This window comes from Dreissena polymorpha, chromosome 4 (genome assembly GCF_020536995.1).
Source record: "Dreissena polymorpha isolate Duluth1 chromosome 4, UMN_Dpol_1.0, whole genome shotgun sequence".
NCBI lineage: Eukaryota > Metazoa > Mollusca > Bivalvia > Myida > Dreissenidae > Dreissena > Dreissena polymorpha.
In genome coordinates, this window is record NC_068358.1 from 57,493,640 (window position 1) to 57,513,301 (window position 19,662).

A 19,662-nucleotide genomic window follows, 5' to 3' on the forward strand; every position below is an offset into this window, starting at 1 on the left:
TACAGTTTTCACTGATGGACGAACGAGAGCTGTAAGAATCAGTGAAGAAGTAGTAGTCAGAACCACATTCTGTTAAGTGAGCTGTGTGATTTGTGAACGTTATTATGTAATGTTATGCTGTTCAGTGCAAATTCAATCTGTTTTATGTTTTTGTGCATTGTAATTTTATGGTGCATGATCTGTATTGTTTATATTTATAAAAGATGCATTTTACGAGAAACTGTATTTTTCTATTTCAGCGATATTACTGTAAATATAGCCACTAGATTGAACTAGCATTTATTTTTTATCTATGCGTGTATTATTCATTCTATAAAAAATGTATTGTCATTATTTCCAGATTGCGGGAATAACTTACTTTGAGCCTTACCACAGAATAGTGATCTTTATATGCAATGTGACGTTTATTATGATGACCTGAATAAAATATGTAAAATATTTATTAAAAAAGTTACTCTTCCCCCTTAGCTCTGGGGGTAAACAATATACCGTTGTATATTCAAACATTTCTTATTTTAGTATCTCTTTTTAAGTCATAACCATAGTTTATCTAAACACATACATCTGTCAAACGTGTATTTGCTGTAAACAAAATATATGTGAATATTTATGTGGTATCCTTGGGTATTCCTAGAATCTCTCAATCGCAATACCCATTCAAAACTACAAACTATTCAACACTTTATTAAAACGAACTGAGGTGAGTTTATTAAAACATGGTTTACTTATAATTGTGTACCGTCTTGGTAGACGCTTCCCTTATAATTGCACGATTTTCCTATAAATAAAAAGGAATATTCTATATTAGATTATCTCGAGCTATTTATTATTGCTGTCTAGATAACAACACAAACTTTTCAGGGCTTTATTTCAAATACGACATAAAATTCCAACATTCAACTTCATTTGTGTGTAAAAGTCAATTGGATGGAGTGTCTTGCATATAAACCATAACTCTACACGTTCTTAACTTAGAGTTATTTCTCTATTGTTTTTGCATTTTGATGATTTACATGGTTTTATATTATGAGACGAATTAATGCTTGTCGTACGTTTGTGTTTTTTCATCTACCATAGGGCTGATTACACTAAAAACGCACTTTTCCTGATATAGACGTGAGCGACATAACATATAACTCAAAATACACTAATTTGTATGGGGCTTTCGTTCGATTCGTTTTTGATATTCCTCAAAATGCAATGAATACAACTTTTCAGTTCATATCATTGAAGGACAATATGTTCACTTTAGCACTCCTCAAACTATGTTTTAAGTTCCACCCATGAAATGATATAAAGAGAGATTTCAAAATTAGTAAGCATATCCTGTTTGTGCAAGCAAACACATCGTTTAAAATAAAACCATACATGCGTAAGACAACACTGCACTGATAATTATACCAATTAAAATCACTACGGACCAATATTGCATTTTGGGCAACACTGCACTGATAATTCTACCATTTCAAAGCAATACTGATCTGTATTGCTAATGGGACAACACTGTACTGATAATTCTAACAGTCCAAATAAGCACTTACCTCTATTGCGTACGAACAACACAGAACTGATACCTCTAACAGTCCCCACAAAAACTGACCAGTATTGCATACGAGACAACACTGCACTGATAATTCTACTTGTCATAATCAATACTAAACTGACTTGCATAATGGACAACACCCTACTGATAACTCTTATAGTCCATATAAATCCTGACCTGTATTGCATTAGGGACAACACACTACTGATAAATAAATGCAAGTTCGTTCAATCAAATTATTTCTACCATTGAGTTTAATTTGATGTTTTATTCACACCAACTTAAAGCAAACTATGTGCTTGGTTTCCAAGAAGGTCGAACAAAAGGAAATCGTGACATCAGATTCAATTTCCTGATATTACCGTAGTGTAAGGCTGGAGTGTTTTGTTTAATAGGCAGGCATACTCATTTTCATACTGACCTGTGTTGCAAACGGGGCAGCACTTTCCTGGAATTGAGGTTGGGTGCTCGCAAGGGGGCGGGGCACAGTCCGCGATCGCACACACAACGTCGCCCATGTCACATCGACAGAACTTACACGGGTCATTGTCGGGGACAGACTCCCCTGGCATCATAATGCAACTGTGTACATAAGAATACACGCGGATGGTAAAACTGAATGAGGTCATTTGATTCCGCTTGAATTCACAGTTATTCAATAATCCACAAGTATTAATACATTCATTTAAATTGTGTATTAATTACCAATGATCATTTAAAACAAAATTCAAACAGGTGAAGTATTGAAGTAAAAGTGTTACTTTGTACTCACCGTCGTTGTATGTCGTGCCATTCACCACGCATTGCTCTGAAATGATTTGTATACAACAATTTCTTTTTGTTTGTTTCACAACATCTTATAGCAAAAACTTGGTAAGTCTTATACATATGCAAAATATAATCGTGTTACTTAACGGACTTAAGACCAATGAAGCTGAAATACGATAAATGTTTACTTCCTGTTTACTTGATATTAAACAGCAAACGGCCTACATGAAAACTGACTTTGTTTTACAGGCTGGACAGCACTGGCCGGGAAAGTTTTCGTAAATCTCACAGCGGAGCGGAGGGCATGATAAAACGGCGCAGAGGACCAGACCACCTTGGCAGGAACATCCAGCATCACATGGCAACTGGATGGCACTTGTTAACCTGCAAGAACAATTCAATACTGAGGACCGGGTGATACCCTATTATCTGCAAGAACAGTGCACTACTAAGAACTGGATGATATGTAACCTACAAGAATATTGCACTATTGAGAACTGGAAGATACCAGTCATCGGTAAGAACAAAGCACTACTGAGAACATGTACATGACAGTCACCTGCAAGAATAATGCACAACTAAGAACTCGAAGATATAAGTCTGCTACAATAATACTACACTACCGCGAAATGGAAGATACCAGTCAACAGTTAAAACAATGCACTACGAAGAACTGGAAAATACCAGTCACCTGTACGAACAATGTACTACAGAGAACTGGAAGATACCAGTCACCTGTACGAACAATTCACTTCTGAGAACTGGAAGATACCAGTCACTTGTACAAACAATTTACTACTGAAAACTGGAAGATACCAGTCAGCTGAAAGAACAATGCACTACTTAGAAATGAGAAATACCAGTAACCTGCACGTACAATGCACTAATGAGAACTGGAGTGGCTAGTCACTTACAAGAACAATACATTACCGAGAACAGGAAGATACCAGTAAGCTGCAAGAATAATGCACTACTGAGAACTGATATATACCCGTCACCTGTACGAACAAATAACTACTGAGAACTGCAAGATAACAGCCAGCTGCAAGGAAAATGCACTACTGAGAATAGGGAAATACCAGTCACCTGTACGGACAATGCACTTCTGAGAACTGGGAAATACCCGTCAGCTGCAAGAACAATTCACTACTGAGAAATGGGATATACCAATCACTTGTACAAACAAAGCATTACTGCAAACTGGACCGCAAACTGCAAACAGTCAACTGATGCACTAATGAAAAATGGAAGATACCAGTCAGCCGCAATAAAAATGCACTACTGAGAATTCGAAGAAACCACTCAGCTACAAGAACAATGTACTACTGAGAACTGGAAAATACCAGTCAGCTGCAAGAATACTGCACTACTGAGAACTGGAAGATACCACTCAGCTGCAAGAACAATGTACTACTGAAAATTTAGAAATACCAATAACCTGCACCAACAATTCATTACTGAGAATTGGGATATACCAGTCACCTGTACGAGCAATTCACTACTGAGCAATGGAAGATATAAGTCTGCTCAAATAATAATACACTACTGCGAAGTAGAAAATACCAGACAGCTGATATAACAATGCACTACTGAACACTGAAAAATAGCATTCAAATGTAAGTACAAAACACTACTGCAAATTGGAAGATACATGTCACCTGTACGAACCATGCACTACTGAAAACTGACAGATACCAGTCACCTTTACGAGAAATGTGCTACTGAGAACTTACAGATACCAGTCACCTTTACGAACAGTTCCCTACTGCGAACTGAAAGATACCAGTCATCTGTAAGAACAATGTACTACTGAGAACTGGAAGATACCAGTCATCTGTAAGAACAATGCACTACTGAGAACTGGAAGATACCAATCATCTGTAAGAACAATACACTACTGAGAACTGGAAGATACCAGTCAGCTGTACGAACGATGCACTAAAGCTCCAACAGTTCAGAAGATATGTATTTCCAAAAAAACATTAAGAATCAATGTTTAAACCACTAAAACAAATAAACAAAGTACAGTCAATCTTGTGGGTGCGACCACTTGTATTAAGCGACCTTTGTCTTATGCGACCATTTTGAAATTCCACGGAGCTTTTTCGCTATATAATGATATTGTATTAAGCGACTTTTGTCTTACGCGACCAGCGACTGCTGATTTTTGTGTATTTTGATGTCCGAATCTTGAATTAAGCGACCACTAGGAGGTAAAAATGGTTAATCTATTGATCTTTCAGGGTCTTAACAGGTGCAGAAACAATGCACTGTACGCGACAAACATTTCCTGAGAAGTGCGAAAAATAAACTATTAATCGGCAACATCAGTCGAAATCCGTACAAATTTGTAATTATGCTAATAAGTAGGTATTTGTTTGCCAATCACATTGTTATTTACTTAATAAATTTTCCAATCAGTTCTGTTTGTTTGTTTTCAATTGACGTGTTTTAATTTTTTCAGCTCATTATGTATCATAATCGAGTCAGATTTCCTGAAGCGTACATGCATAAATTTAAATGTCAAAACGAAAAGTGTTAACGTTGAACGAGGAAATTCGGGTTTTGGAATTGTGAAAGAGTAAAAGTGCACGTAAAATTGGAGATGAGTTTGGAGTCAGTAAAACTCAAATTCAGAACATTCTTAAGCGTAAAGCCGAGGTGCTTGAAGACATGGAAAATAATGTGTCAGGTGAAAAAAATGCGAAAAATATTTCCTTGTCTATGTTGTTTTTGCAAATAAATATGTACACACAATTCATTTATAATAAATGATAATTTATATTAAGTGAACAAATAAAACACATTATAAGTAAAATATTGTTTATGTATTGTGTTTATATTAATTTTATTATAAATGTTAAAATCATTGTTGACAAAAGAGATTATCCTTCATATAGATTAAAATTGAGGGTAAGCATACTTCCAGAATGGCCTTTTTTATTTAAAGACCATTTTATTAAGAAACCACTTTTGATTACTCCCTTGAGTGGTCTCTTAATACAAGATTGACTGTATACATATTTAACATTATTAAATGAAATTAGGAATAATATAATGTCGCCAGGGGTTGCTGAACCATATGACATATGGTTAAATCTGTCAAAAAAAAAAGTTACTTTAAAGGGGCCTTTTCACGTTTTGTTAAATTGACAACAATTTAAAAAAATGTTTCAGATTCGCAAATGCTCGATTCAGTTATGATATGTGTAAGGAAACAGTAATACTGAACATTAACAATGCTCTAATATAGCCATTATATGTATTTTTTGACGATTTAAAAACCTGAAAATTATAAAGCATTGCAACGCGAAACGATTGAATACTTTGGAGAGTTCTGTTGTTGTCGTTATATTTTGTCGAACAACGAGGATTGCTTATATATAGTATGAAATACATCATTCATTGTATGCGGATAGATGGTCGAGAGGTCTACGTGGGAGACTTTAAACGCCAGGACCCCAGGGGTCAGTGGTTCGAGTCCTGTTTAGGTTTACTTTTTTTATTTTTTTTATTTTATTCTTTATATTTTACTGGAGCTTTTTAGAGCAAATGTTCACATTTATCAATAGAAAGCATTTAATTACAAACTTCAAAACATGGCCAAATTTGTGAAAATGCCCATTTAAAGCAGAGTTCCAGAAGAACGGTTGCCACATATGGTCGGTCATTGACATCAGACTATATCTGAATGATATTCGTACGTGGTTTTAAACACACGAGCAGTCGTTTTTCTTTACTTAAATTGTATGTAAATATCAAGTGCACACGACTAACACATGGTTTACCTTCGCGGTATATCTGTCCGTTCTACTCGCAGCTCTTGCTCTCTGCTGTAATTAAAATTTTACCACGAATGTAGCGTGTTGTGCTAATACGATCTTAATGAAAACATTTGATTCATAATTGTGATAGAACATTGGATATTTTATGTACTTAATATAAGTTAATATTAGCAAATCGTACTTTAAACAGTTAGTTCAATATATACATTAAACTTTCTTAACAATGCGTCAATAGTTTGCCTATACAATGCCATTCGGTTGATATAATATGTACTGTCAAGTTTCGCTGAGACCCATTGGACGCCTTAACAGCAAAAAATCTAAAGCCTGGTTTGCCTGAATCTGAGTAATACCCTGATAAGTTACATCAAATAAAAAACAAAGGAAATTAACTCTTTTTTAAGAAAGTGTTGGGTTATTGTTCTTATGCATGGTACTTTTCTTCGTGAATATGCATACACCTAGCAATTTTCACAGAAATATCTTAAACAGTTTCTAAGATATAGCCTTAAACACGTTTGACATCCAGACGGACGGACATACTTATGCCAAAGTGTGTGTTTACAATAAACACTGTCAGACAATCAATTATTGGTGTGTTGATAATTAACTGTACTCATTTTTAGCAAATGTATTGCCTTTAGATTCCAGTAAAAGTGATAAGCCTTTGGTTGTTGTCAACGCACATGTAGTATTTGTATATTAGATCATATAAACGGGTTTAAACAAATGAAGAAACCATTTAACAAACAAATCCAGAATACGTGTTTCTATTCCTACCAACTGGATTCGAGCACGAGACATGACATCCGAAGCTACAACACTTCTTGTCGCCTGTACAGGAACTGTCACCTTGACACTCTACTAGACAGGTGGTAATTATTCCATCTGGTGCAACAGGACACTGACCTTGTTTCTGTTCTGTGAAAATATAATTCAGTCGAAAATGGTTGCGCATTACTGATCCAGTATTATAAGTTTGTAATTCAATTTACAATTTGAACAAATTACCAAAATACGAAGATGTGAAATTAACGCGATGAAATGCATCAATTGAATACAGCAGTGTCAAGTTTGTGCAAAGAAATACAATAGTATTCATTAGATTCTTAGAAGCTCAATATTTTCCGCTGCGTGCGTAGAAATACGGATGTCAATTTGTTGCGGAAAAAAAGAGACATGTCTATTCGGTTCCTATGAATACATTATTGACAATTTGTTGTCTAGACATAAAGAAATTTAAATTGGGTACGTATTCATACAACAACGCCAATAAAAAATGATATACTTATAAAGTACAATGCTATTTGGGTGCGTATAAAAACTACATAATTGTCAACAGAATGTGTCAAAATAATTACAATTGACTGCTAAATATTGCATGACCCTACTAGCAATTCCAGCTTAAAAAGAACCCAAAATAAATATGCCTACCGCAGTTGTCCTTCCTGAGTAACAAAGAACACAACAACAACAAGAGGTCATGACCCCACAGTTCAAATAGGTCAAACACATTGCGACCATATACTATTTCACCTTATTTTGCTCAAGCAATGCAGTTTCTAGATAATTGCAATAGGTTGGTATGTCGTTTAGGCAATTTAAGTGCGTTTTTTCTTAACAAATATTTTACGGCAGAGTTCTATGAAACAATTATTCATAAACAAATATTATGTTCCGATCAAGAATACCAAACAAATCCCATTACTATATTTGTTAAAATGACTTTATTGAAAAATGAGTATTTTTATACATTATTTAAAGAACAAATAATCGTTTTAAACGATAGCCGTTGTTAGAATTTATATTCATTTTATATCCTTAACAGTCTACATCCATCGGAAGATAAAGTATAAAAATGAGCGACGTTCTGGAATAAGCTTTCCTCTTTATGAATAATGCAAGAAATCAAAAGTAAAACGTGATTTTAATCAACTTTGAGTAAACAATACACATGGATGATTAACAACTGTCTAGCATGCGGTTTTTATATACATGATTTACTATCGGTATAGTGTATTAAATTTGTAAAGAAAAATAGAACAAGTAATTGGTTAAAGGTCATCTTTTGTTTCATTATAAATAGCAGTAAATGACGAAACATTTTGTCGGGTTGTTCAAATATATTTTCATGTGTATATTGAAATCTTGATAAAAACATACATACGTTACATATGCTTACGTATTGGTTTTCAATTACCCTTCAAACTATAAACATCAGCCAACCAAGTATCTTATGACAAAATAACATTAACTTTGTTTAATTTAAACCCCGCCTTTCTCAATATATATAATCAAACGTACTGTCTTCGCAAACCGGGCAGCATTTTCTTGGTGGGTTGAAGGGGTCATCGCATTGGGACGCAGCGCGTCGAACTAAGGCACAATGCACGGGAAGCACGCTTTTTTGTTTTTCATCCGCCGAAACAATACCAATTGCACAGCAAATAAATGCAAAATAATGAACGGTATCCATGGTCTGAAAATTCAAAAACACAACTTGAGTGAATATTAAAAAATGACAAAATATAAATTCTATGAATAACTCAAACGCATTTATCTTTACCGAGGATAGCTTACTTCACACGTAGCGGCTTAAATGTTGAACATACTGCGCAACAAGCTATTTATTCAAGAGTCACCTTACCGAGTTTCAACCTACCGATGCAAAAAATTTGTAAGCCTGTGTGGAAAGGAAATGGCGAAATTAACATAGCAAAAACACAAGTTGGATTTCTGATTGGTTATTCATCTAACTTATCATTATGAGTTTAAATGCGGAAAGAACGCCATATTCACCGACATTAAATTAGATTTATGGTTGAACACACAGAAACAAATTTAAACATACATGTTCATGCTAGTTTTGTCTGGTTGCAACACCAGCTATGTCGCATTATCTTCATGATTTGACAGTGTTTTTCTATATTTCGATTATTAAAATATTGTAAAAAAAAACGATATACGCAGAGTCATTTTTTCACATTTATTGACTATTGACTTAAAATTCACAGATCGATTGAAAGTAATAACAAGACAATTGTCAAGCAATATAAGTTCCCTACCGGCTCCACCATTGTCAGAAATTCCAGATTTTTTTAATACATTTTTTTGTTGCCATAAAAACCATTTTTTTATATTTAGGAACAAAATGAAATGACGTGCATAATGTCCATATTGCCATCTATCCATGTTTCAAATTTCATGAAAAAATATTAAGAACTTTAAAATTAAATGCAGGATCCAGAAAACCACCATTTTCAGCAGTATTTCTAGTTTATTTGTTGCCATAGCAACCATAATTTTTGACGTCGGAACGAAATGAAATGACGTGAATAATGTCCATATTGCCATCTATCCATGTTTCAAGTAACATGAACAAATATTAAGAACTTAAAAAGTTATCGCAGGATCCAGAAAACCACCATTTTCAGCAGTATGTCTAGTCTATTTATGGCCATAGCAACCATAATTTTTGACGTAGGAACGAAATGAAATGACGTGCATAATGTCCATATTGCCATCTATCCATGTTCCAAGTTTCATGAAAAAATCTTAAGAACTTTTAAAGTTATCGCAGGATCCAGAAAAGAGTGGCAGACGGACTGACGGACGGACGGACGGACGGAGACAAAACCATAAGTCCCCTCCGGTGAAACCGGTAGGGGACTAAAAATATATTAAAAACAACACCATGGATTTTCGAACGTACTAGTTACGTTTATCTCGCTTTAACGCTAATAGTTGCGTAAAGAATCTTAACTGACATTAATGGATAGCGAACCAAGTATTTGTAAGTGATAGATCGGGTTCATTATTATTATGCGCTCGTGTTACAATTTGAAAAATCAAATAATCTTAGGTCGATGTCACCGGATTTCGCTTAAGACCTATCGATGAATAAGCAAAAGTAGTCACCATATATTGTTTTAAGTGTAAGAATGGCTTGTCAATCAAAGAATGTGTTTGTGAATTCATTTGTTAATCATGAAACATACTGATACAATTAAAATGTATATTTAATCATAAGTTAAAAAAGGAGATACTCGCACCTATTCCTAGCAGATGCAGCTTTAAGTTTAAGTTACTTTTAGCGTGTGGTCATGCTTCTAAACGTTATTTTGTTTATTCTTGATTAGATAAAAAATGGTAGATTTTAAGAGGCCGACATTATACTTCCCTATACATTATATAAACGTGATTTCCAATTACATATACACATCAATTGATTTCATTAACCAGTGATATCTTAATTTATAAAAGAAAAACAAATACCAACAAGAAGCAAATATATATTACTTGAATGCAATGCTAAATTACGACAACCGACACCAGAAATCACTTTAACCATATACGATCTCATGTGAGGTGAGGAAGAATGTACAAACTATGGAATTAAATTTTTTACGTCAACATGTTTCCGCGATAAAGGCCAAGCACATTCCATATTAAAAAGTATCTTTTCTGAGGTGTTGTATTACCAGTCTGTGTTATAAATAATGTCATGTCTTGTTAGTAAGTGTCATATATGTAATGTGAGAAAGATCTAAACAGAACTCGCCGAAATGAGACCATGTTGGTTGATGCATCCTATAATACCGCGACATTTCGCAAAGGTCACACAATTTAGTTATCGTTCGTCATTATTTAATTTGAAATAATAATTAATAACCCATCACTATATCTTTCTTTGAGAATGTAATTTTCAACAAAATTAAACCAATTTTGAATAACTGCAATTAATTTTAAATCCTTTCAAAGACACAATTGCAGAAATGTCTTGCCTCAAACTCTTTGGAGTATAATTTTAGTGATATATGGTAAGGTACAAGTAGTTCGTTGAGTAGAGTTAAGTAAATATATTAATTAGCTCGGAACAAACTAAATTACGAAACTTTGCGAGTGGTTCCTGTTTTTTCGGGGCGATATAAGGTATTTTGTACTTGTAATTTGTTTATAGTATTATTTCATTGTTTTATTTGCCTTAAAGTGCACAAATAAAAAATGGCCCAAATGACGCCCTCAAAAATACATGTAAACAAAGTCAGCGTCACTATAATTCGCGAACTTGCTGTATTCAACAGACACGAAATTATTAGATGAATTATTATTTCGTAAAAGTTTTATGCTGGTTTGAAGATGCACTTTAATTATCCAGTAATATTACTTGCTTTATTACAATTTTAAACGTCACAGGAACTATAAAGTTGTGATGATTTCAGAATTAAAAAGCTTCGCGTGCAGAAACATTGTGCGGTCTTTGAAAACATAATCTCGCAAAAGAGCCGTATGTGTCGTCTCTGCAAACAATTAATTGTTCTTTCGGGGCAACCCTAGCTATGTGTTATATCGTGTATAAGTGTTTTGGAAAATCGATCAATTAGAACATGTGTCGTTAAAGTGACGTGCATTCTTAGTTTGAAATGAGCCATTTACCATTACGTTTCTTCAATTAATCCATCAATGTATAACTACTTATGTGTGTCGTGTATGCACATTATGACGTATTTATCACATTAAAACCAATATCATAAATAAGTTTCAGAGAAACAAGGCAACAGTAAACCCAAATATAATGGTAAAGTTTGGCACAAAGGAACCCCCCTCCGACTTCAAATTTATGTAGATCATTATGTACGGAAGTGATTAAAAACTAACACAGGTGTATGTAATTAAATTATAAAATTTAACTATTTGGCCGAGAAATTTGCTTTGGTAAAACACTTTTGATTCCAATGTCTCCGTTTATTGTTAACGGTTTCTGGTTTTAACCCTGTTATTTTTTATGTATTTAAAAACATTGTTCTCTGTGCTAAAATGTGACCTTTTTACAGATTGTGGCATGTATTGTAGTTTGTCATTAAATGCTTTATCTTGATAAATGTAAACATTGGATATAAAAAGCTCCGGTAAAAAACAAGAGTAAAATTGAAGAAAGAAAAAAAGTAACCCTCAACTGGGCTCGAACTACTGACCCATGGAGTAAAAGCATTACGCTTATACCACTCGACCATTCGTGCTGATACAATTAGTGATGTATTTTATACTTTATATAAGAAATCCTCGTAGTATCACAAAATATAGCCACGACAACAGAACGCTCCAAATTATTCAAGCGTCTCGTTGCAACGCTTTATAATTTTCAGAATTAACGAATATTTAGATCATGGTAAATGTACGGTGTTATTGTTTCCTCACAAATATCATAACTACAACGAAATTTGCGAATCTGAAACCATTGGTTATAATTTTCTCAATTTACCAAAACGTGAAAATTTCCGTCTAAGATATCAAGTTCAGTAATAAATAGTCAGATACTTTAAAAGCAAAGATCTGTTAACACGTACCTTGTAAAGCATACTTAAACACTTAAATATGCAGTTTTTAAACCGAATTTATTGTATAAACGTCTCAAGCAATGGTATTATACAAAGTATGAACGTAACTTGTGTATTGAGACACTAAAATATCTTTCCGCACCCATACATACACACATACGTCATGATAGGCGTAACATGTAATGTTTTTCATTTAAAGAAGGAATATTCATATAATCTGCATCCCAAGCGTGTACGTGCAAACATTTTTAAGTGTAAACTTGTTTAGAATGATTTGTTTGATAAAGGTAAGCTTATAGTCCATTTTGTTACAGTATTATAGCAAAACTGATTTTAAGTGTTAAACTTATCAATATATATAATCTATATTTATACTTTTCACGTCCTGGAAGGATACACTATTAGTCGACCGTCTTTGATTGCAACATATGCATACTAGTGTCTCTTTAATTGATATTGTTCTCGTTGCAGAAAAAAAAACAGGTATATGTCATTCGCCTGGCATTGAATATATCCCGAAAAATGCTTTTCATATGATGACTATCCCGATTTTAAGAAATGCTGTTCGACTGGCTGTAGTCACGTCTTCTCGACACCGACACGTACATGTTACAATTGACAGTGCCACTGCGTTTGACTTCGAGCAATACTCTTTTTGCTGTTTGGATACTTGGATTCATAAGTAAAGGCTTTAATAACAAATCACTATGACGAAGTCAACACTTCTTACGGATTAATTGTACATGATCGACATTGTCCCGTAAAAATACATAAGCGTGTTTTTCGCAAGTCAATTTGTAGAATTAGTAATTCACAGATAATCTACAATGGTTAGAACACTAATTTAGAATAAAAGTTAAACTAGAAACTATTTGGTTAGTGCTTATGGGGTTGCAATACTGGGGTTGCCGAATGGGGACTACTGTTTGTGTTAGCTGTTTAAAGGTCGCAAGATTTTCAAGTCCTTGTGTAAGGAATAGATGACTCGGGATGAATTCCATTCGTGTATTTAATCTTTTGTAACAGTTTTCTTATAGTTTTACAAGTTTGAATCATACAGAGTACACAAAGACATTGTGGGAACAACGGTAGTGGGAACACAAGATCTGGGCTCTGCGGAGTCGAGGAGCTGGAAGAAGGCGGATAATAGGACAAGGAGGGAGATGGTCCAGGCAGAGGTACGTCTGGCCGAAGAAAAAGATCGAGGCATAAGGGCAGTGGCAATGGGGTGCCAGGGTGCTTGGACAAAGTGGCAGACTACATGAAAGAAGATGACATGGGCGGATATCTGGCGTAGCGAACCCCTGCGCATCAGTTTCCTGCTAAGGTCAGTCAACGACCTGCTACCTTCACCAGCAAACCTGCACAGATGGGGAAAACGTGACGACCCAACCTGCCAACTTTGCGGAAAGATAGGTACGCTAGAACATACACTATCATCTTGCCAGACAGCCCTTACACAAGGAAGATACAGGTGGAGACACGACAAGGTCCTCCAAGAACTGGCAGACATAGTGGAGAGGGAGAGGCGAAAGAAGAGGACTGTGAAAGAGACCGGGAAGATGCAGTTTTTAAAGGAAGGGGAAACTATCAAGAAGAACCAGACGCAAGAAGCATCGATCCTAGATCGTGCGCAGTCATGGGAGATGGTTGTTGACCTGAAACGAAGGCTGGTTTTTCCAAGTGTAGTCCGACAACACAACGCCCCGACATGGTGATCTGGTTGGCAAAGGACAAGTGTCTGGTGATGGTTGAACTCACAGTTCCTTGGGAGTCGCGCTGTGATGAGGCGATGGAGAGGAAAACGGCAACATATGCTGATCTGCAGAGGGAATGCAAGGAGAAGGGGTGGCACACGTGGCTATTCCCAGTGGAGGTCGGCGTTCGAGGCTTTCCGTCAAAGTCTCTCTGGAGACTTTTACACTGCACTGGGCCTGACAGGAAGAGACAGAAAGCGAGCGGTCAACAGACTTGGGGATGCAGCGGAGAGAGCATCGAGATGGCTTTGGCTAAAGAGAGAAGAGAGGAGCTGGTAGCCGTCTACTGACACGTAGGGGAATGATCAACCCCTGCGGACCCACCACCAGGAAAATGTATCGAGATTAATGGGTCGAAACATTCAGTGATCGGTGGCTCTCGACTGAGGATGTCAGTAGTCCAGCAGTTTAACGACTGTTTACATCTCATTCCCCATCTGGTTTACCAGTGACTTCTAGGAAAGACTGGAAGACAACGGAGAATAGAACGGTGACGCTGGAAAGACAGATGACCACCAGGAAAGCCTGGGAAGGTCACGACGGGTTGGCAGCCCGGAATGCAGTTCCTGTGAAGGAACAACCACAACATCAGCTACAGACTCACACACAGAATACCCCCAGAGTCTTCCGAGAGGGGGGAAGGATGAGAGACTCACAAGGACAGATACACAGATGACGACTAGGCTTGTACAACGGACATTGACCGGAGAAGCAGCAGTATTGAAGTGTGGCAAATGTGACAAGATCTGCAAGAATCTAAGGGGACTGCGGATACATCAAGCCAGGACTGATTGTGGGAAATCAGACACCCAGACGCAACGCTCAGATGGTACACCTGGTGAGACGTTGGAGGATCTAAGTCGGGAAGAATCCCATAGAACTAGGAACCTCTACGCTTCTGAGAATCTGGTTTCAAACACCCAGGGCAGGCAGCAGGAAGAGGACGACCATGACCCTCTTCTTGATCTGCTTCCCCCACTGGACGATGACACTCCAGCACATGCAGAACAAGCACCACAAATACAAACAGCTCCGGGAGATGATGAGAAGAGGCGCCCGCGGATAGCATGGCCCAAGACGACAGACCGGCGAGCGTGGCAGGAGCTAGATCGAGACGTCTCCGCTATACTGGAAACAACCCTCCAGGGTCCAGCTGACCGAAAGATAAGAGCAATGACGGGCCTCATCTATACTGTAAGCAAACAGAGGTTTGGCTTGGCTGAGAAGAAAACAGAGAAGCCAGCCCAATCATCAGCAGAAGACAGAGGCTAATCAAACAGACCAGAAAGGAGCTTACAAGTGTAAAGAGGCAGTATAGAAAAGCCAAGGAAGAAGAGAAAGTAGGACTCCAACAGTTACGAAGCACTTTACGAGAGAAACTGAGCAGTCTTTACAAGGCTGATCAAACAAGACAGAGGAAAAAGGAAGAGGGAGAGACAGAGAGCTAGATTCATCCAAAATCCATACCAGTTCTCCAAAGACATCCTTGACAACGAACGATCAGGAACAGTAGAGAGCAGTATGGAGGACATAGAACAGCACTTACGCAATGTCCACAGTGATCCTTCACGGGAGGTTCCACTGGGTGACTGTTCAAGGCTAGAACCAGAAGACCCACCAGAAACTCCATTGGACACAAAGGAGCCATCATTGTCTGAGGTACAGCACGTGGTGAAGAAAGCGAGGACAGGCTCAGCCCCAGGCCCGAACGGCATTCCTTATCGTGTCTATAAGATGTGCCCAGGCATTCTTCGGAAACTATGGACCCTACTTAGAGTTATTAGGAGAAAAGGCAAAATCCCGGATTGCTGGAAGAGAGCGGAGGGAATATTCGCCCCCAAAGGAGAAGGACTCGAAGAATATTGGTCAGTTCCGGACCATTTCTCTGCTCAACGTAGAGGGGAAGATATTCTTTGCAGTCCTAGCCAAGCGACTGACAACGTTTCTTACTGACAACAACTACGTTGATACGTCAATTCAGAAGGGTGGAGTTCCCGGATTTTCAGGATGCGTCGAGCATACCAGTGTTCTCAGCCAAGTGATACGGGAAGCACGAGTTAACCATGATGACCTGACTGTTGTGTGGCTAGACCTTGACCACGCTTATGGATCAATACCCCACAAGTTGATTGAGAAGGCACTTGAGCAGTATCATGTACCAGAACACGTTTGTAACCTGGTAAAAGACTACTACAGAGGCATTAAGCTACGCTTTGCTGTGGGAGACAAGACAACAGCATGCATGGCAAAGCTTGGAGAAAGGCATTGTCACAGGATGCACAATCTCTGCGGTCCTGTTTGTGATGGGTATGAACCTCATCATCAATGCGGCAAAGAGAGAGACACGTGGTCCAAAAGCAGCAACAGGAATCTACCTACCTCCAGTTAAGGGATTCATGGATGACCTTACTCTGACAGCAAAGACCCACATTCAAGCAAGTCGGATGCTTTCGGCCCTAGAAGAAGCAGCAACTTGTCCAGAATGAGGTTCAAACCCAGAAAGTCCAGAGCACTTGTTATCAGGAAAGGCCAACCTACCAAGAAATTCAATCTGACAGTGCAAGGTGAGGACATAATATCGATAATGGACAGCCCCATTAAATGCCTTGGGAAGTGGTATGATGCTACACTCCAAGATGGGAACAACATCAAGCGCATCAAGAACCAGCTCACTGAAGCGCTGAAGCAAATTGACAGAAGCGGACTACCTGGCAAATTCAAGGCTTGATTATTCCAGAATGGACTTCTCCCACGACTGATGTGGCCACTGCTGCTTTATGAGGTGGCAACAACAGCAGTGGAAGGACTGGAGAGAACCATTAGTAGGCATTTGCGAAAGTGGCTTGGCGTACCACCCAGCTTCAGCAACATTGGTCTCTATGGACGATCAAATCAACTACAGCTCCCATTGAGTTCGTTGGTGGAGGAGTACAAGGTGGCAAAGGCCAGACTTGTCATGACGCTGAAGGATTCAAGGAATGACATGGTCCTAAGAGCAGGTGTTGAGACCAGGACGGGAAGAAAGTGGTCCGCTAGCAAGGCTGTAGCGCAAGCCGAGAGCCGCCTACGACACAAAGACATTGTGGGAACAACGGCAGTGGGAACACAAGGTCTGGGCTCTGCGGAGTCGAGTAGCTGGAAGAAGGCGGAAAGTAGGACAAGGAGGGAGATGGTCCAAGCAGAGGTACGTCTGGCCGAAGAAAACGATCGAGGCATAAGGGCAGTGGCAATGGGGTGCCAGGGTGCTTGGACAAAGTGGCAGACTACAGGAAAGAAGATGACATGGGCGGATATCTGGCGTAGCGAACCCCTGCGCATCATTTTCCTGCTCCGGTCAGTCTACGACCTGCTTTCTTCACCAGCAAACCTGCACAGATGAGGAAAACGTGACGACCCAACCTGCCAACTTTGCGGAAAGATAGGTACGCTAGAACATACACTAGCATCTTGCCAGACAGCCCTTACACAAGGAAGATACTGGAGGAGACACGCCAAAGTCCTCCAAGAACTGGCAGACATAGTGGAGAGGGAGAGGCGAAAGAAGAGGACTGTGAAAGAGACCGGAAAGATGCAGTTTGTAAAGGAAGGGGAAACCATCAAGCAGCAGCAGACGCAAGCAGCATCGATCCTAGATCGTGCGCAGTCATTGGAGATGGTTGTTGACCTGAAACGAAGGCTGGTTTTCCCAAGTCCAGACAACACAACGCCCCGACATGGTGATCTGGTCGGCAAAGGACAAGTGTCTGGTGATGGTTGAACTCACAGTTCCTTGGGAGTCGCGCTGTGATGAGGCGATGGAGAGGAAAACGGCAAAATATGCTGATCTGCAGAGGGAATGCAATGAGAAGGGGTGGCACACGTGGCTATTCCCAGTGGAGGTCGGCGTCCGAGGCTTTTCGTCAAAGTCTCTCTAGAGACTTTTCACTGCACTGGGCCTGACAGGAAGAGACAGAAAGCGAGCGGTCAACAGACTTGGGGATGCAGCGGAGAGCATCGAGATGGCTTTGGCTAAGGAGAGAAGAGAGGAGCTGGCAGCCGTCTACTGACACGTAGGGGAATGATCAACCCCTGCGGACCCACCACCAGGAGAATGTATCGAGATTAATGGGTCGAAACATTCAGTGATCGGTGGCTCTCGACTGAGGATGTCAGTAGTCCAGCAGTTTAACGACTGTTTACATCTCATTCTGTTCTCTTTATTTATTACTTTTAATATCATTAATTTGATTTGAAATATAGATTTAGCATTAATGTCTTGTCAATGTTGGTCAGAGTAAATCGTCTTCATTGATAGTACATGTACCTTTCCGAAACGCTAAGCAAACCCAAAAATCGATATCCTGTGTGAAAATGTTAAGATATCAAACATTTTTTTTATTAACTGTTTATGGCTATTTTGTTCTAATTGAACTTCGTTTTATTTTGCCAATTTATCGTTCCTCCTGCGAAAGTTATACATTTTAAAGTGTATACATTCATCTTGTTTACGTAAACGCATATTTGCGCTTTCATCGTTTGACTCATGTTCCTTATTTCTTCTAAAACAACAGGCACTGAACTTGCTTATGACTGATGGCCCTTGTTGTTGGTATAAGTAGTAGTACCGGTCGAAGTTCTTACAAATAACTGCTGAAATACACGTCATTTCATTTAATGAGAACCCAAAATGGAATAGGAATGTATAAAATAGTCTTGCTCAAAACATTTTAAAATGTAACTAATATTTGTCGAATTAAATAGCATTTAATTACAAGACCGTGTGTTCGTTTTCTTTATTTTGTCCTCTCGTAGCGATTAAATAACTATATAAGAGAGTTATTTACATATACATGAATAGTACTTTTTATAGATCAAAGAAAATTGGACACAATGTGTTTAATTGCTGTGTTTAATAGAAAGCGGACATTGTTATTTTGAATACAGTTAATTAAAGATTCACAAAATGAGATTTGCATATTAACTGTTGTGTTGCCTCTTTATAAACGATGTATTGTTTATGAAAGCTTTCAGAGATCACGTTTATTTATTTACTGAATAATAATAATAATTTAATAATGTAACCTAAATGTGGGGAAAAACACATACCGAGGATGTGTGTTGGTATCTGCAGATTATCTAATATTCTACTACTACTGCTGTTACTACTACTACTACTACTACTACTACTACTACTACTACTACTACTACTACTACTACTACTACTACTACTACTACTACTACTACTACTACTACTACTACTACTACTACTTCTACTACTATTACTACTTCTACTACTACTACTACTACTACTACTACTACTACTACTACTACTACTACTATTTGTAGTACTACTTTTTACGACCAGGTTGGTTAGATTACAACAACTTGCAAGTGAATGGCCACCCGCTGTTTCGGTCAGAGTACAGAATATTTAAGAATTATTAAGAAAGCGTTTGAAAAAAATCTATCTTAAAAAGAGATTATACAATTGT

The 19,662-nt window shown here is 37.9% G+C and overlaps 1 protein-coding gene across 1 annotated transcript; it reads right to left on the reverse strand.

The window, feature by feature from the left end:
* Positions 1-725: 725 nt before the first annotated feature.
* LOC127878443 (kielin/chordin-like protein) lies at positions 726-7,301 on the reverse strand. Its single transcript, XM_052424967.1, has 6 exons — positions 6,877-7,301; positions 6,100-6,144; positions 2,549-2,695; positions 2,316-2,351; positions 1,965-2,125; positions 726-778 (listed from the first exon to the last, which is right to left on the reverse strand). The coding sequence occupies exons 1-6, from the start codon at positions 6,903-6,905 to the stop codon at positions 726-728; spliced, it is 471 nt and encodes a 156-aa protein (XP_052280927.1). The 5' UTR covers positions 6,906-7,301.
* Between the last annotated feature and the right edge of the window lie 12,361 nt (positions 7,302-19,662).